General features: G+C 54.7%; 1 protein-coding gene across 1 annotated transcript in view; it reads right to left on the reverse strand.

Annotated features, from left to right (window-relative positions):
* LOC114070862 (integrin alpha-11-like) overlaps window positions 1-6,702 on the reverse strand; it is a gene marked incomplete at its 3' end in the record, with an annotated part of 34,864 nt that extends 28,162 nt beyond the window's left edge. The window contains exons 1-2 of the mRNA XM_027908473.1: window positions 6,545-6,702; window positions 1,638-1,749 (exon numbers count right to left, since the gene is read on the reverse strand). Of these exons, the coding sequence (XP_027764274.1) occupies window positions 1,638-1,749; window positions 6,545-6,596 (164 nt within the window). The remainder of the gene's footprint in view (window positions 1-1,637; window positions 1,750-6,544) is intronic.
* Window positions 6,703-21,865: the final 15,163 nt, after the last annotated feature.

The raw sequence follows: 21,865 nt of genomic DNA on the forward strand, positions 1-21,865 counted from the left end.
CTTGGTTCCTGTTCCTTATCTGCTTCCGAGAACCACGATCCCTGAACATCCTCTCATCCCGACCTGGCAGGACCTCTGGAGCCTCTTGCAGGAGCCAGAGCAAATACCACCGAATGTTTTGGGGTTTTGGATCCCTTCCTGATGGAAAATATTTCACATTTTGTTCGTTTTGCACACGAGGAGCTCCTGGGCCCCGAAGCATCAGAGTGCCCTGGAGAGCACGAACCCATCCCACCTTCCCAGACACCCCATGGAGCAGCTGAGGGATGGAGACACCCCACTCCCTTAGAATCAGGCTCATGGTGACACCCAGATGTGCTCCAGCACTGCAAGGAGGGAGATGAGGATGGAAGACCTTCAGGCCAGGAAGAGGAACATCATCTCTAACATCAGCTCCTTGCCCAGGTCTCCAGCACAGGACCTTGCAGGGATTTGTTTCATTTACTGGAACGGCTCCACAGCCGTGTTTATGCTCCAGTGACTCTGGCCATCAGCTGCCTAAAATTCTTTAGCCCCAAAAAAGCATTTATTTGGGTAAATATCCACATATATCCATATTCCCATCCGGATGTTTCTGGATTCCTAAGGGTAAGCTGGGTTGGGAAACAGTCCCATAGCACAGGTTCACGGACAGGGAGGAGGAAGAAGATCCCAAGAGGCCCCCTGGTCCCTGGCAGGGCTCTCTGGGAGCACCAGAGCCCCCCCAGCCCGAGGGCTGCAGCATCAGCATCACCCTTTTAACGGGATGCAAAATTCCATCTGGCAAAAGCACACGGTCCTTGCAGCAAACAGAGCTCAGAGCCAGCGGAGAGAGGGACCACAACTGACCCCAAAACTCCTGCACATGGAAACAGCAGCTCAGCTTGAGGATGACACCCAGCCCCAGACACCAGCACAGGCACCACGGGTTTGATTCCTGAATTCCAGGAGCATCCACGTGCATTAATTCTGTGTTTTCCTGCTGCCTCGAGCCTGGCTGTCACCCATGCTGGAACAGATCCCACAGAAATGGGGGTGCAGGGAATTTCATGGGCTTTGGAGCTGCCCTGCTCACCACAGCATCCAGCTGTGCTGCTGGAGAGCCCCGAGGGGCTCTGCCAACATCTGGGCAGGGTCCCCCCCCCGTGGGGATCAGCCCTGGCAAGCAGCAAAAACCCCCTCGAAACCCAAAACTGGAGCAGGGCCCACCCAAGACTCATCTCACGTTCCTGATGGACACAGGCAGGGCTGAGCACTTCTGCAGACCAGGCTCTGATGGAAACTCCAGAAAACGGGATGGCCCCCACCCAAAAACCAGGTGGGTTTCCAGCAGTGCCGGAGTCCAAGGGGCTCCCAGGACCGAGGAACCTGCCTGGAGCAAAGCCCTGTGCACGGGAGGCAGATGGGCAGGAGCCAGGACAGCCCCCTCCGTGCACAACCCGACCAAAATATCCCGCTATCCCCTCCCAAAACTCTGCTTCTGGAAAGGAAAAGGGTTTCTGGGCTCTGCTTCCCTCAGCACCACCACGAGCAAACCTCGGTCTCCCCTGGAGCCACAGCACTTCCCACCCCAAAGTGGGGGTCAGATGGAGCAGGAGGAGACAGGCAGGGTGTTGGGAGGGTTGTTTTGGATTCCCCCCTGCCCAGAGCTCACTCACCATTTCTGGCCCCCGATGTCGTGCTGCTGCACCGTGTAGCCAAAATAGGCTTCCCTGGAGCCAGCGATGATTTTGGGCCTCTTGGTGTCGATGTTGAAGGTGTCACTGAGCCCTGGGAGAGAGGAGAAGGGTCCTGTCAGCCAAGGGCTGGGGTGGGAGCAGAAAACACACCCTGGCTGTGGCCACACACTGACCAGGTCACCCCGAGGGGTCTCCACCCACAGAGATGTTCAAATTCTGGGACACAGCCCTGGCAGCCTGGAGCAGGTGACCTTTCAGAGGTGCCTCCAACCCCAGCCACCCCTGCTCCCCCAGGTCATATAACACACCCCAAGATGGTCCTGCATGAGCCAGGGGTGCTTTGACCCCCTGTGGCACAGCACTCCCACACCACCACGAGGGTTGAAAGACCCAAAGCACCTCAGACACCTCACCTGGGACCACCCAGCACTCCTCTGCCCATCCCTGAGCCCCCAGGGGAGCTTCCAGCCCCAGGGCTGTAGCTTTAAGCAGGATCATTCAGGGTTTAGAGGCCACAGCTGCACAAGCCCTTCCCCTCCCACCTGCAAAGCTCATCCACCAGCTCATCCTGATGTAGAACGGGATCAGCTGGAGCCAGGGTGGGCATGGGGAGGAGAAAGGAAAGCATCTTCCTCCTCTCTGACACATCCTGGCTCTTCATTCCCACTTGGACTAAAGTTGCTGCTGGATGATTCATGCAAATAAAAGATCCTTCTTAAGAAGGGCTGCAACAGCATCAGAAGGCTCGTGGCTGCTATTTACAGGGGCATCAAGGAGCTGGCAACAGGAGAGGTTGGGAATGCTGCTCCCAGGCTGAAAAATCCAGGATGGAGAGTGTTTTGCTGGGTAGGAATGTCAGGGATAAAGCTGATTTTTGCAGGCACAGGAACAGATCTGCAGCTCTGGCTCCATGAGGAGGGAGCGGAGCAGCCTGGCCAGGGAGGGCTGAGGTGAAGCAGCAAATCAGAATTTCTTTCTGATCCTACAAAAAGAAACTCTAGAAAGCAAGAATCAAAAAAAACCCAAAAATATATAAAAGAAAAAAGGAGACAGGCATGAGAGCCAGCATATTTTGTGGTGCCTTGACCTCATTTAACACTACAAAACAAATTAAAATCTCTTCTGAGTAACTGATACCCGAGGGAGAAACACAGAGCGGGACAGGGCAGGAGAGGAGCGATGGGCAAGGGGGGTTGGAGCACCCTGGGCTGTCACTGCTGCCACCAGAGAGACCCTGGATCTGGCTGGCAAATCCATGGGAAGAGGGGGGATTTTTAGGGAGGGGGTTTTGTGCTTCCAGCAGGTTCAGTTCCAGGGTGCAGAGCGAGTGTCAGAGAGGATGTGATGGGTTTCCATCTGATTTATTTTTGCATTAATCAGAGTTTCTCTGATTTTGCACTGCAGAGGGTTTTGGGGAGTGGGAGCACAGGGATAAGTTGGGGAATCCCATCCCATGGCTCCTTGGTTTAGGACCACATCGTGGAGCTGCAGTAAGAGGCAGCCAGGTCATGGAAAACAACACAAACCCTCAAATAAACAGCAGAAATATTCCATGAAGTGGGAAATCTCTGAGCTGGGGGGAGAGCTGCGAGGGACACCCCTGTCACAGCAGGCAGTGGGGAAGGGGACAGGGCTGGAAAAGCAGAAAGATCTGGGAGCAAAAGTCTCCAGGCTGGCAGAGGGGAGGAATGTCCAAACCCCGACGGACGTGGGTGCACTCGAGGCACAAAGAACCAAAACAAAGAGCAGAGAATGTTTGATCTGGCTCCAGCTCCTGGGAGCTCGAGCAGGGGCTCTCAAGGACATTCAGCAACCCCAACGAGCCCAGGCTCATTTTCTTGTCAGGAGTGACATCACTGTCAGAAAGAAGTGACCAAAAGCCACATGTTTTGCTTGTGAGGCGGCCAAGGCAGGAAGCCTCAAATTCCTCCTTTCTCCGAACTCGGAGCTTCTGTCGGGTCCAAACTTTTGATTCTTGTCAGGTCGAATATCGAAAAGAGAAGAAAATCAGACGCATTGGGGAAACAATGATGGGAATAAAAGCCACCTTTGCTGCCAGAAAGGATAAAAATAAGTCCTCCCTGTAGGGGAAACCTCTGGGAGGGGGATGGTCGGTCCCGGTGCCATCGTCCTGCCTGGATCCTTTGGGAAGGCAGCGGGATCCACGGCTGGAAAGGAGAATCTGGAAAGGAGACTTTGGAAAGGGGACTCTGGAAAGGTGCCTGGCAGCACTGTGGTGCCCTGAGCCTGTTTTCACTTCCATGAGAAGTTTAAGGCTCTATTTTGCTTCCTTTGCTCCGGAGCTCTCTGATTCCAGGAGCTGCGAGCCAGGCACTGGAGCTGCCGGAAGAGTTTCCCTGTTTTTATTTGACTGGGAGGGAAATGCAGGCAGTGTTTTTAACTGAATCATGCAAATCCAGCCTTTTTCATTCACCTCCAGCACTGTCACAGCTCTCCAGAGGGAGAGCTCCCATCTGCCAGGAACCTGCAGCTCTGGCTGCCACCTCAAAACTGGCCCTGCTGCTCTCAGTCCCATCTCCTCTCCTCACTCGAGCCCAGAAGGAGTGGGCAGCGGGTCCATGGATGTGATCCCTGCATCCTCAGCATCCCTGGGGATGCCACTGCTGACCCACCACTGGGCTGGGCTCCTGTGATTCCTCCCCATCCCCATCCTCATCCCCATCCCCATCCCCATCATCACATGGGATGCTCCTTTGCATCCCATCACTTGTTCTTTTCCTAGGACTGAAATATTTGACAGACCAAGGAAATCTTTCAGCTTGATAAAGGATACTGAGGCAAAAGCTGCGAGAAGGGGCAGAAGGGGTCACATGTCCCGGTGCTTCCCTCTGGCTTTAATTCCCAGGAATCCCTCTGTGCCAGATGAGATGCTGACAGCACCCAGCTCCTCTCCATGTGCCTATCTCAAAGCCAGCATTTGTCATCAGCTATTAGGAAGCAGCCCAGGCTTTTGGTGGCTGCTGCAGCAGGGGATGGGGAGCCAGGGAATGCTGAGGATGAACAGAGGGATCAGTCATTCCCGGCTCGTGTGTCGTAACATTCCTGCTCAGCCACAGAACCCCTGACAAACAGCTCCGGGGCTGCAGCTACACAAGCACCTTGTGCTTCCAGAATTCCTGCTTTCTGGGCCCCCCAAAAGTGGGGAGGAGCTGTTTGATGGCCACGTTTTGCAGCCCTGAGGAAGGTGGGGATTGTTCATTTGTGATAACGCCAATCAGGAGTAAATAGCGGCAGGTCTTCCACTGCCCCTTTCCCAGGAAAATGCCAGGAAAGTCATGGATTAGGGGAAGGTTTGGCTTCTCAAATAAACACCTGGGGGAGGATATTTATTGGATCTTTCCAGGCCAAGCCTTGGCCAGTGGATGGACAATGGGGAGAGGGGGGTCCCACTCAGCTGCACTGCTGGGGCTGTGCAGTCACCCAAAATTGTCTCCACCATCAGAGCCTGGGCTGGAGGGTCCTCAGGAACCCACCTGGCCAATCCCAAAGGTGCCACGTGGAGCCAGCACGATGGTTTTGCCGTTTGGGAGAGGGCAGGATGGCACTGCCTTCTCTGGGAATCCCACCTGGAGAGGGCAAACTGCTGCATGGTGGGACCCACAACACCTCAGCACAGCCTCCCTGGAGCCTTTGGGAAGTCCTTCCCCACCAACACCCCCTTTGGGTGCCCAGCAGGACACCACTGTGGGCACAAACCCCCGTGGGCTGAAACCCCCGTGGGCAGAAACCCCTGGGTACCAAAACCACCATGGGCAGAAACACTCCAGGATGGAAACATCCATGGGCAGAAACCCCTGGATACAGAAACCCCCCGTGGGCAAATCCAGTGCCAGACAGGATTCCCACCCAGCCCAGGGCAGGGCAGAGCTGCCCGTGTGCCACAAACCCGAGTTCCTTCTACAGAGCCCACCCTTTGTGTCCGAGCAGCGTCTCCCCGGGAGGGGGTTTCACCCCACGGGCCGCGTCCCCGCCGTGGGCAGGGCAGGGCAGGGCTGTGCCCTCCACGCAGGCAGCCCCACGCTGGCCACAGGCAGGGCACACATGGTCCCCATTAACCGAGCAAAGCAGCTCCGCCGCCGCCGCTTGAAAGGATCCGCCACCAGAGAGGGGAAAAAAAAAGCAAAGCAGCCATAAAAAAAGAAAAAAAAAAAAGAAATCCAACCAGCCTGGCGTGCGTTTCCACCAGGATGTTTGGGAATGCCTGGCTGGGGGAGGCGTGAGTCCGTGGCCGCGCTCCTGGTTTGGGGAAAGGCTTTTTTTCCCCCCACACTTTCAGCCCAGTTTGGCAGCTCCGAGCCCGGCTGCGGGCGGGAGGATGGTAGATGGGATTGAAACGGGAATTACCGGTGCTGGGACACTCTTCTGCAAGAAGAGAGCCCGAGCGAGGCGGCAAGGAGCATAAAAATCCATCCCCGCTCCCATCCCAGCCCCCGGCAGCTCGTCCCGCACGGGATAAGCTGCAGGCTCAGCTCCTGGAGCCCAACCCTGCCTAAAACCCCTCTGAATTTATTTAAACCCGAGTCTTTTGTGCAGCAGGACGCGAACCACCTGTGGGGCACAACGATAGTTCTAAATAAAAGGGTCGTTAGTTTGGCGCGTTTTCTTCCCCCTCCACCATCTGATGCTTCAGGAAAACACCAATTAATCCTGTTCCTCCAGCCGAGGAGGGGGGTCCCATCAAGGATCTCCATCCCTCCCAAGCAGCCTCCTCAAAGGCTCCCACCTCCCTCCCTCCCGGCAAAACTTTTCCAAGAGCCTCGTTAACCTTGGGCTTTCTCCAGCACCTTCCCCAAAAGTCAGCAAAAGTTATTCCCGGTGGGTTTCGCCCCGTTTGAGGAATCGGGGTGGGCGCAGGGGGCACTTACCGGGCAGGAGGCAGAGGGAGCAGGCGAGGAGCATCCCGCTGGGAAGGGCCATGGGAGCTGCCCCGCTCCCCGCGCCGGAGCATCCGCGGGGGCAGCCGGCCAGACTGGTAGCGCCTCTATCCCAGAGCCCTTTCCTTATCCCAGCCTTTCCCGGCTCCCTGACAGGAGGCGAGCATCGGGAGGGAGTGGGAGGGACGAGAGAAACTTGGAGGAGGTGCAGCAGGAGCGGACGGAGCGGGGACAGCCCTCGCACGGCCCGGCACCCTTTAGGGAACGGCTTCCTGGAGAGCTGTGCCAGCCGGGAATTCCATCCTCAGGGCAGCTTCTGGGGCCTCCTGGGAACCCCTCAGCCCGGGAGGGGGGGGTGGGGATGGAATGTCTTCAAGGGGTCACTGGTGGTTGTGGGGTGTCACCTCTGCTGAGCATCACCTTCACTCAGGTGCCACCCCCAGCTGGACACCAGCCCTGCTCAGGTGCCACTCCTGGGGTGGAAAAGAGTGGCACCAGTGCCCACAGCACCCAGGAGGCGACTGTGATGCCAGAGGGCACCACAAAGCTCTGGGATAACTGGTCACACCATGAGAGTCTCCTGCACCCACCCAGGCACCAAGTCCTGGTGGGCAGGAGAGCCCAGCGGGAAAACCACAGCAAAGGAGCAGGGGAAGAACTGCTGGGGAGTGTTTCCTTCCCTGCCCTCTCCACACAGGTCCAGGATCAGTGTCCCCACAAGAGCCACCCCTGGGCACCTCTGGGCTGGGCACCCCAAACCCATGAAGTCCCTCAGCACCCCAGGGTGGCACTTTCTCCCTCCACCCTCTCCCTCCCCGGGCTGGTGGCACCTTTTGGAGGTGACTGCCAGGAGGCAGCTCCAGCTCAGCTCTCACCCTGGTTTTGTGGCCAGCTGGGGTGGCTCCAGTGGGGAGGGGGGACCAGCCACATCCTCACTTCCATTTTTTCCCAAGAGGAAAAGATCAGTCCAGGCTTTGGTTTGATCAAACCAGCAGATGTGACCCAGGAGGTCCTTCCCTGTCCAATCCATCGCCAACACTTGTGAGCAGGAGCATCTCCACATTCAGCCCTGATGGAGCTCGCTGGGAAGAGCAATCGAAGCTCCTTGAAGGAGCTTTATCCCTTTTCCCACCCAGCTGAGAGCAAAGATATTTTGGGATGAGTCCAAACACCAACATCTCTGTCTACCGAGTGTCTGTCAGACAGTTTGGGGGCTGCAGGAGGGAGATAAGCTCTGCTCAAACACTCTTGCCTGAAAGACCGTCTGGGAGATCCAGTTTCTTTTCATTCTTCCCTCTTCCCTCCCAAAAATACACATTTGAGGTCTGCAGGAGGGAGAGGACACATGGCTGGGACACAGATCAAAGGCAGCAGGAGGATCCAAAGGGGTGTGGAGATGGGGATGCTCCTCAGCTTGTTTGTGCAGCGCTCCTTCCACCAGCAAAGCGCTGCCTGACAGAGATTTGCAGCCCCCAACTGCATTTCCCAGCTGGTTTCCCCCTATAAAACTCCGGAGCAAAAAGCATTTCAGGGGGGGCAGCAACAACTTAAAGGGAACGAGAGGCATTGCTGGGCTGGTGAAAGTCAGTTTTTCAGGGAATAAAACGCTCAGACAGGAAGCTGAGCTGTGATTTAAAGCAGAGTAAGCAGAGCACAGAGGGAGGGATCCCCGAGCAGTGGATGCTCCCAGCAGAAGTCCCAGCCCTGCAGCTCCTGCTCCCAACCCCGGGGCACGTCGGGGGAAATCCCTTGCTGGGAACTCAGCTCTCCCAGGCAGCTGGAAGACAAGCCAGTCTTCCACGAAAAAATAAATACGTTTTAAATAGAATACAAAAAAAAACCCCCTATGTAATATCTTAAAATCTGCCTCTCAGTTCCCAGAGGGGTCGTTTGGAAGCAGCTGGATCAAAGGGATTTTGGGGGGAAAACAGCACCAGAAAAAGGGTCCTGGGCCTGGTGTTGTGCTTCCCTTGGGGTCTCAAGCACAGCATTTCCCAAGTTAAAACACTCCATGGAAAACCAAGAGGCAGCAGCTGCTCCTGCCTCCAACTGCCTGGCCTGGAAACCAGCGGAAAGTTGGATTTGCTGGGATCTGCTGTCCCACTCCTGCCAAAGGACTGGCCCCAGGAGGTTTCTCTGCACCAACCATAGTTCCTGCACAGCAAAGCAGAAGGAAAAACCCCGGGGGATTCTCTGGGGTCACGAGTGATGGGAAGTAAAAAGGGTCTGAGAGACGCCTGTAACGGTCACAAAACAATTTGCAAATCCCTGGGGGAGGATTCATCCAAATTGGACCTGACTGGGATGAACTGCACTGAATTTCTGCAGAACTGGTTTCAAATAAGAAGTCACTCAAGTGGCTGCATCTCCCCTCAGCCTCCTCCTCCTCCTGTGCTGAGTTATCAGAGCTCACCCTTGGACATCTTAACATGACCCAGCCCTTGGCACGAGTGAGAAGTGCCAGGCAGGAGTTCAAAGGAGAAGAGCTGTGCTCTGATAATATTGATGTAATCCTTCCAAAATGTAAACAGCTGTCAGGGGAGAGTGATGGATGGGGAAACAAGAACCCAAGGAAACGGGAGGATTTCAGCCCCTTGCAGGAAGTTTCCATGGGGACATCCCCTGAGCTCCTCCGTGGGCTCCTCGCTGGCCAAAAAAGCCAGGGAAGAGAATTTTCATGGATCCATCATGTGATATTAATCCTGTAAAAAGGAAAAAAAAAGACATGCCTTCCCACTTCATTTGTCTTTGGATCCTGCTTGGATTTCAGGGCTGTTCCATCCAGCCCAGGAACCTCTTTCCAAAATCTCTCTGGCGTGAAGGAGAGACCCACACGTGCTGCCATGGGGTGAGCCCCAAACCCAGCTGAAGGAGGGGTGTTTTGGGGTGGTTTTAGGGTTTTTGGGGGGTTTATTCTGGTTTTATCCCCTCTCCCAGCTGCAGTGAAGGCAGCAGAAGAGGGGGTGGTTTCCACATGAGCACCGTGAGGGACAAGCACCAGTTGCTTCCTCAGGGGACCAACACCTATCAGCCATCTCCAGCAGAGCCCAGCACAGCTCCAAACAAACTGCCAGAGCCTTGGAAGTGCAGCAGGAAAAGATTTGCTGGGAGCTCTCCCTGGGATCTGAGCTAGACCCACTGGAGCTGGTCTAGTGGACGGTGTCCCTGCTCATGGTGGGGTTGGAAGGAGATGGTTTTGGGGTCCCTTCCAACTCAAGCCATTCTGGGATTCCATGGATTTCTCTGTGCTGGGTTTTGCTGGGGGTAGGGGGAGGCTCAGAGCCAGGATTTTGGGCTTGGCAGGTGCTTGCAGGATCCATCCCCACCAGGGAATGGTGTGTCCCACCAAAACCAACCCAGTGAGAGCAGCACCAAACCCTCAGGGCCCTCCACCAGCCAGGAATAAACTAATGGAGAAAGTGAGACACAAACCAGTCTTCTCCTGCAAAGAGGGCAAAGCAGCAGCTTCTGGAGGGGAACAGCAGCTCTCAGCTTCCAACCCCCACAAATTCTGGCTGCCCAGGAAACTTTCTGCTCTCGTGGCTCAGATGTCTGAAGTCTGTGATTAAAAAAAAAAAAACACCTGTTATTTTCTCTGCAAACCTGAGAGTTTCCAAGGAAAGTGTCGGTGCAAACTGAGGCTCCTGCACCTTGGAGATGATCCACGCTCTGTGTGCAGCCCCACAGGGCCTGATCCACCCCATCCCTCCAGCAGGACAAACACCCAGAGCTGAGCTCTGCACCTGAGCCCTGGGAAAGGCTTTTACCTCCCCAAGCACCAGCATTTCCTGCAAATCCCATCACAAGCAGGGGGGAAAAAGCAAGGGGAAAACAGGCAGGGACGGTTCTGACAAAGGGCAGCAAGTTCAGCTGGCTGCAGAAATAATCATGGAATTAACAGCCATTCCCAAAGGGAAGATCTCGTGTCTTCCACATTAACATCCTTGGATGGACTTCCCATGAAATCTGGAGGAGGAGAAAGCTGCACTGGCCACGTCCTTGCAGCTGGTGTGGGGGTGACCCTGGGCTAAAGATGGACCAGCACCGAGCCTCTGTCCATCACTGAGGTGGAAAAGCCTGGCAGTAACTGTAAATTAGAGTCACAAAACCCTGGAATGGTTTGGGCTGGGAGGGATTTTAAAGACCTCCTTCCAACCCCCCCCCCCCCCCCCCCCCCCCCCCCCCCCCCCCCCCCCCCCCCCCCCCCCCCCCCCCACGAGCAGGGTTGGCACCCACTAGAACCTCCTTCCCTGCATCCAAATCCCACCCCAAAGCCTCTGAACCCCACACGAACCTCGTGCCACTGACTCCCAATCTCCATCCCCAGGTCAGCCCAGCACTTCCCTGTAGGTTTTCCCACGTCTGCTCAGTTTTTCCAACCTCCAGCAGATGCCTCCTCCAGCCTGACCTTTGGGAGGGTGTCATGTGTTGGATGCTTTCGCCTCTGGAGTTTTTGGAAGAATTAAGTTAGAAACAAGGAATGTAAACAGAGGCTGGAAATGAAAACAAAATCCTGAATTCCCTGATAGAAACAGAGGAAGGGCTGATGGTGATGTGGGAGCTGCTCCTGGCTGTGGAGGGGCTGGGGTGCTCCCAGGGGGCTTCTCCCAGGTTTTAGGGAAGGAGGGATGCAGGTTGGGCGCTCAGGAGCACCAAACACCGCTCACATCCTGGGTCTGGGTGAGGATTTGTCACCCCTGGTGATGGGGAGCAGCTCCAAGCTGTTTCCTGGAGCACGTGGCTCATCCTCACTCCTGGCCATGCCGGCTCTGCTGAGCTCAGAGCTCTGGAGACTCGGCTGTCCAAAACAAAAGCTGCTGTAAACACCAAAGCAGGCTCTGCAGAGCCCCAGCTCTGCCCCCGTCAGGACACGTCACGTCTGCCCGAGCCTGCAGTGACCCCGAGTGCCCCATCAGGGATGCTCCAGGGTTATTTCCGTGCCCTGGGATTCTCCCAGCACTTGGCACCAGAGCAAAGTGCCAGCTGGGATCGCTCTGGGTCCAGGGAAGCAGCGGGAGAACAGAAAAGGGAGGTTAAAAAAATCACAGAATCCCACATTGGTTCAGGCTGGAAGAGACCTTAAAGATCATTAATTCCATTCCAGGGACACCTTCCCCTCCATGGAGGGTGCTCAATCAGCACCCAGGGAGCAGGAAAAGCCCAAATTACACTCCAAGGGTGATGTCCAACATCTGCCTCCCCGCCCTGAGCACCCTGTGGTGGCCACAGGGTCCCTCCACCTGCGCTCCCCACCCCAGGCAGGCACAGGGACCTCCCATGCACCCCCTTCTCCAGGGAATCTGAGCCACCACCCAGCTCCAGACACACCAGCACAGGGATAAAACCTCCCCTAATAACCCCGGAGAAACCCCTCCGGGCAAGTGGAGCTCCAAGAGACCCACTGGCTCTGCTTTTTGCTTTTTGTGTTGGTTTTCTTGTTGTATTTCCAAAAAGGAGGAAGTAATTTAACCTCTGGAAAGTGGAGACTTGGCACCTCTGCCGTGTTTGGAAGAACTTTGGCCCTCAGCTCCCAGCACTCAATTAGCAGAAGCTGCATTTATTAACCATTCCAAAGTGCTTCCCTCCCTCCTCTTCCCCGCCACCAACCCCGGGAGGGGCCGGGCTTTGAGGGGGCTCAGGGTGGTGGCAAAACCCACCACCCCTCCCAAATTCTATTTTTTACAAAAACACACCCCAAATCCACCAGCTGAGATGTTCTTTTCGGGGTGTTCCTGGCTGTGTTTGGCACAGCCACAAACCTTCACCCCCAGGCAGGTGATTTTAACCCCCCCCCCTCCAAGAGCTGCTTTGTGGGGCACAACAAACCCCTCCTGAGGGATCTCCAGAGCCACAGGAACCCCCTGGCAAAGCAGGGGATGGCAGAGGAGGAGCAGGATCTGCAGGGATGGGGTCCTCCCGTATTTAAGGTCTCTCCTCCCTTTTTCCCCAGTCCAAGGCTCCCCAGGTGACCCCACGATCCAACCCTCCTCCTAATTCCCCATTTACAGCCCTCTCACTGGAAAAGAAGGCTTCCAACCCGGGAATTTCTTTGTTTACTTAGCCAGCAATCTTTTTTTTTTTTTTTTTGGTCTATTTATTTAGTCTGCCTCTCTTTATTTCTTACTCTGAATGAACAAACACCCACCTGGAGATTGAGCTGTCAGGAGGAATCCCTTGGGATCCTCAGCTTGTGCTGGATGACTCTGGGCAGGATTCCTGGTCTGACCCGTGGCACTCACAGACTAGAGAAATTCCCAGGTACCACAGCTTGGATCCTTGCATCAAAACCAAACCAAACCAAACCAAAACAAACAAACAAAATCACATGTTTGGGGTTTTTCCCTTTAAAAGAAGGGCTGGCTCTATCCCTGGGAATCCCTGGGAAAGTCCTGGCATCACTTAACCCCCCCCTCAAACCAAGAAAGTGAAAGTAAATTATTCCCCAATAAACCCAGAATATTTTCCCTGGGGAACTGTAGGGAAAAAAAACCAAACAAACCACCTTTAATGCAACTTCTCTGAGCTATTGTGAATATTATTCACCGTCCAGTTCTTCCTAGGTTTCTGCTCTCCCCTGGAGCAATTCCTCCTGTCTGGAGGCAATCCCTGTGCAACTGGAATTCCAGCTGGGGATGGAGCAGGGGGGGATCTTTGCAGTTTTGTTCTGCTGAGGTGACACAACAGGGCCAAGCTCTGAACACAAGTGGTAAAACCATTTCAACCTTGGGCTGTCAGAGAAGGTGCCAAACCGGCCCTGTGCACTTGGCAGTCCCCAAAAAAATCTCAGGATCAGAGGAGAGCTGGATTCATTCACTGCTGAACCTCCTGCAGGGGGAAATATGCAACGGGAAAAGTGACTCTGGGCATAAAATCCGAGGGGAAAAAAAAGAAAAAATAAAGATTTTCAGACTTACTCTTCCTGCTGTGAGTGAAAAGGGGGGGCAGAGCTGGGAGGAGGGTGATGGATCCATCAAGCTCTGCGCTTCCAGGGATCCACCAGGGTGGGAATCCTGGTGATGGAGGTGGAAGAAAAAAACCCAGCTGATGGACTTTTTGGACATGAGGAGGAATTTCCCCCTGGAAAGGGTGGTCAGGCCTTGCCAGGGGTTGCCCAGGGAGGTTTGGAGTCCCCAGGGAAGGATTGGATGTGGCACTCAGTGCTCTGGGCTGGGGACAGGGTGGGGATGGGGCACAGGATCACCTTCAGTGGTCCTGCAAGGCTTTTCCAACCTCAGTGATCCTGGGATTTTTACACCAAGGGAGTTCAAAACCTTCAGGAAAAAGGGGATACAAATTTGTCCCACCAGTTCCTCCTCACTGCTCCCCTCCAGCTCCCACCCCTCCCTCCAGAGCAGCAGGGAGGGGGGGGGGGAAAATCGGGGGGTACAAAAAATGGATGGGGAAAAAATCGGGGGTACAAAAACTGAGGGGGAAAAATCGGGGGTACAAAAAATCGGGGGAAAAAATGGGGGTGTACAAAAAATGGGGGTGTACAAAAAATGGAGATGTACAAAAAATCGGGGCAAAAAAATGGGGGTGTACAAAAAATGAGGAGAAAAAATTGGGGTGTATAAAAAATGAGGAGAAAAAATGGGGGGTACAAAAAATCGGGGGAGAAAAATGGGGAGGTACAAAAAATCAGGGGAAAAAATCAGGGGGTACAAAAAATGGGGAGGAAAAAATCGGGGGGTACCAAAAATGATGAGCCCAGTGCTGGCACCTTTTCACTGGGAATTTTGCTCCCCTGGATGCAGGTTAGGAATTTAATATTTCTGGTCATTTCACTGCAGAAAATAAGCACATTCCCCACTCCAAGACACTTTTGGGTCACTAGAACATCCTTCCCATTGCCACAAAACCCTTCTCCAGGCAGCTCAAATGCCTTTCCAGCCCAGAACTCCAGCGGGCAGCAATTCCTGATCCCCAGCTCTGCTCTCACCTGGCTCCAGGAGCACTCAGTGCTGGCACTTCTCAGCAGGCCCTCTCTAAAAAAAGGAAGGATGAGCCATTTTTAGACTCTGGAGATGGATTTAACATGTTCCAGGTGTTTGGAGAGGGCTCTGCTTTGCTGCCCGTGCTCCTGCGAGGCCGTTCCTGGCCGGGTGTTCCCATGGAGGGGGAGTGTCCCTGTGCCCTGCCCAGCCCTCACCAGTGCCAGGGGCATTCCCATGCCAGGGTGGCAGTCCAGGGAATTTCCTCTGCCTTGGCAAGCTGAGGGCTGATGCCTGTTACCCTGGGATTCCTAGAGTCCTGCAACTGGATGGGAAGGGACCTTAAAGCTCATCCCATTCCAGCCCCAAACCTCCCACTATCCCTCCAAGCCCCGTCCAACCTGGCCTGGGACACTCCCAGGGATCCAGGGGCAGCCACAGCTTCCCTGGGCAACCTGTGCCAGGGCCTGCCCACCCTCCCAGCCAGGAATTCCTTCCCAATGTCCCACCTAACCCTGCCCTGCTTCAGCTTAAAGCCATTCCCACTTGTCCTGTCCCTCCCTGCCCGTGCCAAAACCCTTGAGGTTTGAGCTCAGGGCACACTCGAATTGACAGTGAGGGTATTTAAAAACATCCTAAAGAATAGACAAGGTTCCCATGGCAGCAGCAGGGATGGATTGGGATCTTGGACATGGTACACTGGCTTTGGACACCTCCAGGGGTGGGGACTCCAAACCTCCCTGGGCAGTCCCTGCCAAGGCCTGACCACCCTTTCCATGAAAAAAAATTCCTCCTCGTGCCCAAACCAATTTCCCTGCTCTTACCAAACATGGAAGTTGGATTTTTAGGGCGAGATCAGCCCAAAGAAGGTGCTCTCTTTGTTCACAGGACCTGAGGTTTGCTCCAGAGCCGGTGCCAGCACATTCTCAGCTTATTGCTTCTTTTCTGGGAAAAAAGGGTCGAAAACATCCTGAAAAAAATCACCAGTTCTTCCCAGAGAAGCCAGTCCTGCTGCTCCCTGTCCCTTGGCTGCCTGTGCTGGCAGCTGTGCCATGTGCAGCCCTGTCTGCAGGGCAGGAAATGCCATCCCAAGGCCTCCAACTGCAGGAACCCAGAGAGATGGAAAAAAAGGGAAGTGTGAAGGGATTTAGTGCTGCAGCCCCGGGGTTGGCTCCCACCACCCAGACAGATTCCTCCTGGATGCTGAGCCACAGGCAAATATTGCAGGCTGAGGAACTGATTATCTCAACGAGCAGGTGGCTTATTTTCCTCCCTCCAGTCCATCAACCAGCCCTGGGATGTCCCAGGGACAAGATTCCTTTGAAACCACAGGAGCATCAGAGCTCCCTCCTGTTTCCAGCTGGGAATTCACTGAGGGTTTGACTCCATCAGCTGCTTAAATTCCCATAAAAGCACTGCTAAGCCTTTTCCTTGGATTTTGGCTGCCTCCATGGCTTTTGCTGTGGAATGGGATGGTGGAATGGGATGGAAGCTGCAGGGAAGAAATCCCCCCTTCATGGGGTCTGTCCTCACCCTCCTTATTTCTTCTGCCTAATTCCAACTTCCAAGCTAGTTTTCCCTGGCTTCTCCCACCTCTTCCCCTGTGTTATTTCGGCTTTATCCTGCTTTTCCAAGCCATGACTCGTGCAGAGGCCAGGGGGGCTGCACAGCCTGGGGGTCCTGTATCCTCTCCTCCTTTGGGATCCCCATTCCCAGCGCTGCTCCCAGTGCCAGGCAGGAGCAGGGTGGTGAAGGGGCTGCTCCAGCAGGCGGGGATGAGGCTGGATGAGGGAATTCCAGCTCATGGGAAGGATACAGCATCAGCAAGAAACCTGCCCTGGTTAGCAACAGGATAAAGATGTTTCCCTGCCCAGCCAGCCCAGGGCCTGGGATGGATTAGGAACAGAGCAGGGATAAATCAGTCCCAGGGCTGCCCACCTCCCTAAAATCAAACTAAACCCCAGCACCAAGAGGAAACAGCCTCAGGTTACACCAGGAGAGGGTTAGATTGGATATCAGGAAAAATTTCCCCATGGGAAGGGCTGTCCAGCACTGGAAGAGGCTGCTCAGGGCAGTGGTGGAGTCACCATTCCTGAGGGATTTCAGAGTGGATGTGGCATTCAGGAATGGGATTTACTGGTGGGCACAGGCACCCCTAATGCTCCTCACCATGGACAAAAGCCATCCCAGAGGGATTTGGGCATCAGAAGGAGATCAGAGGGATGCAAACAGAGGTCCTACTTTGCTCTCCCAGTTAACAGAAACCGCGGCGTTCCTGAAGGTTCTGTGACAAATGAGCCCCTTCCCACCCCAGATCCATCTGCCAGGAAGCTCTTCTCAGATCTTCCAGTGGACAAGTGGGTGTTCCTGTGCCATCTGCATCCCACATTTGTGCTGGAGTCAAGTGTGACGGATCGAGGCACCTCTTCCAACACCGGGGTGGGAGGAAACCCCGGCGTGGAGCCCAGCTGAGCATCCCGGCCTGGGGGCTCATCTGAGGTTCTGATCAGCAGATCCCATTTGCCAGAGCTCCCAAATCCCGAGGGATAAGTGCCCCACATCCTCCTCTGTCCCTTCTCCCATCCCACTCGAGCTGCTCCTCGGTACAACGCTGCAGGTCTTTTTGCAGCTCTCGACATCTTTTGGTAATTAGGGATTTTAAAGAGCTTGAAAACATCCTATAAACCTGTGGGTTTAATTATTTCCATGCCCTTTGCGCGTTCCAGACAGCTTTTTTCCAGCAGGATGGGGCTGGGAGGGACCCTCAGCTCCAAGTGAGAATCCACAAGGATCCCCTTTGCTTCCCTTTAACTGAGCTGGTAACGAATAAAGACAACTTTCCTCACCCACAATCCACATTAAACCAGACTTTCCCCTTCCTCCTGCTCCTCCACAGCTGCTGCATCCCACCCTGGAGCAGGAACCCTCCCACTCCTGGCTCCAGGACGTTATATTTAGTAATTTAGGAGGGGAAGAAAAAAAAAATCATAAATAAATACAGTTTTGCAAACTGTAACTAGAAAAATACATCACTTTGCAGCCGTTTTCCTCCAGGCCAGACTGCTGGGAAAACACATGTTTTTCCCCTGCTGGAAGTGGTGCAGGTGCTCAGGGAAAGGGAAGCCAGGCCCAAATCTCCTTGTTTATTGTTGGAGAAGGGGGAAAAAAAGAAACCCTCTAATGACATCATGAAACCTCTGGACACTTCACCCCCCTGCCCAGATCCTTTAAAAGGTGCTTTTTTCCTCAGCTCCATTGGGAATGTCACACAGATAGTGGTTGGAGAGTGCTGGGCATCAGGGAGCAGGCTAAGCCTGGCTTTGTAAATCCCTGCCTAGAGGGACACCCACCCAAGGGAGAAGGTCCCTGGGGGTCAGGTCTGTGCCAGAAACACCAGAGCTGGTTCCTGGGCCAAAGGCTGAGGAGCCTTCCCCCCAAATCCCAATCCCACCCCCCCCCAACAGAGGGATCAAAGCCCCATCCAGCTCTTGCTTGGGTATTTTATCCTTCAGATCTTCCCAGACACCCAGAGCCAGCCAGGATCAAAGGGGATATTTTATCCTTCAGCTCCTTCCATGGACCCCCTGGATCCCTCCAGCCCCAGCCCCTGCTATCCCCATCACCACAGGCTGCAAAAAATAAATAAATAAATAAATAAATCTCAGTTTCAACTTCTTTTCCACACTCCCATCATGTAAAAAAAAAAAAAAAAAAACAAAAAACAAAAAACAAAAAACCCTCCTGGCCAAGTCTGTGTGGCTCTGGAGTCAGGATGGACTGTTAAGGGATTTATGGCAGCAAACTCATTCCTCTCCTTTGGTGTTTCTGAGCTACCTATTCCCACCTGAAAACCATCCAGGGGGGGCTCTGAATCCTCCTCCTGCTGGAAAAATCCAACTGCTGCAGTTGTTTCTCCTCTTGGGCCCTTGGTAGCCAGTCCCAGCCCCAGGGATTTATGGAAGGGGAATATTTGATGGAGTTTTTCACCTCACACCCTTTCCCACAGCCCCCTTTCATCACCTTTCCCGGTGTTTGGTGGGTCTGGAGTGAAGGGGGGGGGACAAAGCAAAGCTGGGACACCCTAAAAAATTAATTCTGCAGATTTTTCTGGCATTTTAGGGGCTGCTCTGGAACCCAAGGGAACGGATTTTCCCCTCTTCCAGGTGTTTTATTTCCCTCCTTGCTCAGGGCTGGGAGTGCTGGGTGGAGGTGGCAGCAGTTGGGATTTGGAGAACCAGCCTTGTCCAAATCCCCCCCTGCAAAGGATGGCCCAGGATTGAGATTAAAACCCCACTTTCATGCCCAAAAATCCCCGTGCAGGGCAGGCAGCCTGTGCCCCAGACCCCCTGAACATCCACTGGCACTGCTGGGAAGCTGCTGAGGATTTAGGATTGAGGATTCCCATCCCAATCCAGGACCCTCTAACACAGCCCCCTGCTGCAGCTACACAGACAGCACCCAGTTATCAGCACAACTTCCCCCCCGAAGCACCTGGGGAGGCCCCCAGCCCCCAAATGTCCACGTTTTTCCACTTCAGTTCCCTCCCTCCTCCCCGTGTGCACATCCTCAGGCAGATAAAAACAACCTTGCTGCTGCTTTTCCCAAGGTTTCTTTCCCCCCCCCACCCCCAGGAAAACACATAACACCTGAAAAATGAGCATTGTGCCCCCCTGCTGCTCCTCCTGGGGGGACTCACTGGAAAGGAAATTGTGGGAAATCCCCCTGTACCCACCCAGGGACATCTCCCACTGGCCCAGGTTCCCCAAGTCTTCACCTAAATCTCTCACCTTCCAGTTCCCCGCCATCCCTCCTCGCCCTCTCACCATCCACCCACTCAAAAAGTCGCTCTCCCTCCGGTTTTTAACCCCCTTCAAGGATGGGAAGGGACCTGACTGAGGTTTCCCTGGAACCTTCTGAGAGTCCATCCCAGCTTTGGGGAAACCTTCAAGCAGAGAACTGACAGAGGTGGTTTATACACAACGAATTTACTGATCTTTTCCATGGAATCCATTCCCTGTCACAGCCCTTGGGCCCCCCCTCTCCCAGAAAACGCCCATGAGAGCAGGACTCACCCACAGGACAAACCTCCCAGGGGTTCTCCAGGCACGATGGGGAGAGTCCTCCAACACAACCTGCTTCCCACAGAGACACGGATCCAGCTGGGACAGAACTTCCTTGGGGTGGGAAAAGGGGGAGAACCACCTTGGGGTCCCTCTGGGGCAGATCCCAGCTCCAGGAGGGCTGTAGGACACCCCAGCTCCAGCAGCACCAGCAAAGCACTGCCCTTGCTCCACCTCCAACCCTTCTAAGCAAAGGATTCCAATCAGCACTTGGAGCCTGATCCTAATGAGCAGTTGCAGCTCATTTGCCTTTGCCCTCACAGCTGAAACCACCCCAAAATAGAGCCCCAGGGATGGTCCCTGAGCCCCCCTCTGGGACAGGGACAGGGGGAGGGAAGGGCCCTGCCTGGGGCATCTCTGGGCCAGGGCAGGATTCGGGGCTCCAGGCAAAACCTGGATCAGCCCCAGGTGGCTCCAGCCCGGCCAGGGCTGAGCACAGGACACCACAACTCCTGACAGGACACCACAACTCATGACAGGACACCACAACTCATGACAGGACACCACAACTCATGACATGTCCCCACATTCCAACCAAACCTCCCCGAGGGATCTCCCTCCAACCAGCAGCTGCGGTGGGAGGTGATGGGAACAGGCAGGGAAGGAGATCCAGGGACAGAAGCAGAGCAAAGGGGCAGCAGGAGGTATTTTCCCAGCAGTGTTTGGCCAAGAGGTGCCTCCCATTCCATGGGCTCCCTCCCATGGAAGCAGGTCCATCTCCAGCTCCAAATCCATGCTTCCAACGGGACCTGGCTGATATTTGCCAGAAAATCACCCCAGATCTGCACAAAACTTGCAGCAGCATGTGAGGGTGGGTGGGCTGGGAGAGCTTCTGGCACTGTGGAGGGGGTCAAAGAGCCAGAGAATGCTGGGGGGGATCCTGGGATCAGCCCCTAAAATACTGGGGTGAGCTCTGGGATCAGCCCCCAAAATGCTGGGGTGGATCCTGAGGGCCAGCAGGAGAGGCTGAGGGGCCCTGGTCTCTCTGCCCACCCCAGAGTGCCCCTGAGCCCGTGGGGGAAGGGGGGGGTGTTGGGGCTGCTCGTGCTGGGAAGGGGAAAAAGAGCAAGTGGGCCAAAAGTGTCGGGTTTGCCTTTAAAATGCATGTGGGAGGCAACTGCCAAACACATCCATCTGACAGCAGATCCAGCCATGGAAAACCCTTCTTGAATTCCCTGGGCTGCCTTCCCACCGCCCAGGACTCCTGCCAGGATGCTGTGCTTCAAACACAGCCCCGTTTCCATGCCCCGCTCCGGCCACTTTCCGACCTGCCACCGGATCCTGCAGCTTTCCACACTCAGTGTGTGCTTTTCCCCAGCAGATGGGACGTGGTGCAGCCTTCAGTCTGGGCTCCATTTAAACAGAAAGCCATATCCACACCTGTCTGGGCACCGGTGGCTCGGCCAGGAAGCCCCAGGCTGAGTAGGGATGGAAAATGATCCAGGGGCTCAACCAGGATCTCTGCCAGGAAACTCCACACTGCCCCACCCCACCCCTCCTGCTGCTCCTCTCTGTGTCCATCAGCACCTCTCCCTGAAGGGAACAGTATTTAACACTCTGGGAACCTCCTGAGGTGCATCCACAGCTTGTGGGGTCCTCAGAGCCCAAACACTGCCAGGTTGGGAACATCCCCCATAAACCTGGACCTCGGGGCATGGTTTTAACCCAATAATTGGTCCCAGTTTATCCCTCTGGTCCCTTGTGCTTTATCCATTGGCACTGGAAGCAGAGAGGAATTTTGCAGGAGGATGCAGGGGGTTGCCATCACGCTCAGCCCATGGTGGGAGCCCCACTCCCCCTGGGGATGGAGGATAGGGTGGGGAGCAGAGCCACCAACACATGGAGGTTTCTCACCTCAGCCCAGCTGGATTCCACAGGGCTTTTATGATCACCTTGGATTTTCCCCCTCATCACTCATTTAAACCTCTCCTTCCAGGCTTTAGGCTCAGAGCTGCCCTGGGATCCCACAGGTTCATCCTCTTCCAGCAGAGCCACCCTGGCTTCTCCTCCCACCCCATCCCATGCTCCTCCCTCTGCTTTCCCACCAAAAAAAAAAAAAATCTGAATGGGCAGAAAATAAGGAAGCTGGAATAGACACAGTATAAATATTTGTGTTTATACACAGATCACAGAAATCACAGAATGCTTTGGGCTGGGATCTTAAATCTCATCTTATTCCACCCCCGCTCCATGGGCAGGGACACCTCCCACTAGCCCAGGTTGTTCCAAGCCCTGCCCAGCCTGGTCTGGAACACTTAAAA

The sequence above is a fragment of the Empidonax traillii genome, unplaced genomic scaffold, assembly GCF_003031625.1.
Source record: "Empidonax traillii isolate 1590-97213 ecotype Southwest subspecies unplaced genomic scaffold, ASM303162v1 scaffold1720:size69070, whole genome shotgun sequence".
NCBI classification, from domain to species: domain Eukaryota; kingdom Metazoa; phylum Chordata; class Aves; order Passeriformes; family Tyrannidae; genus Empidonax; species Empidonax traillii.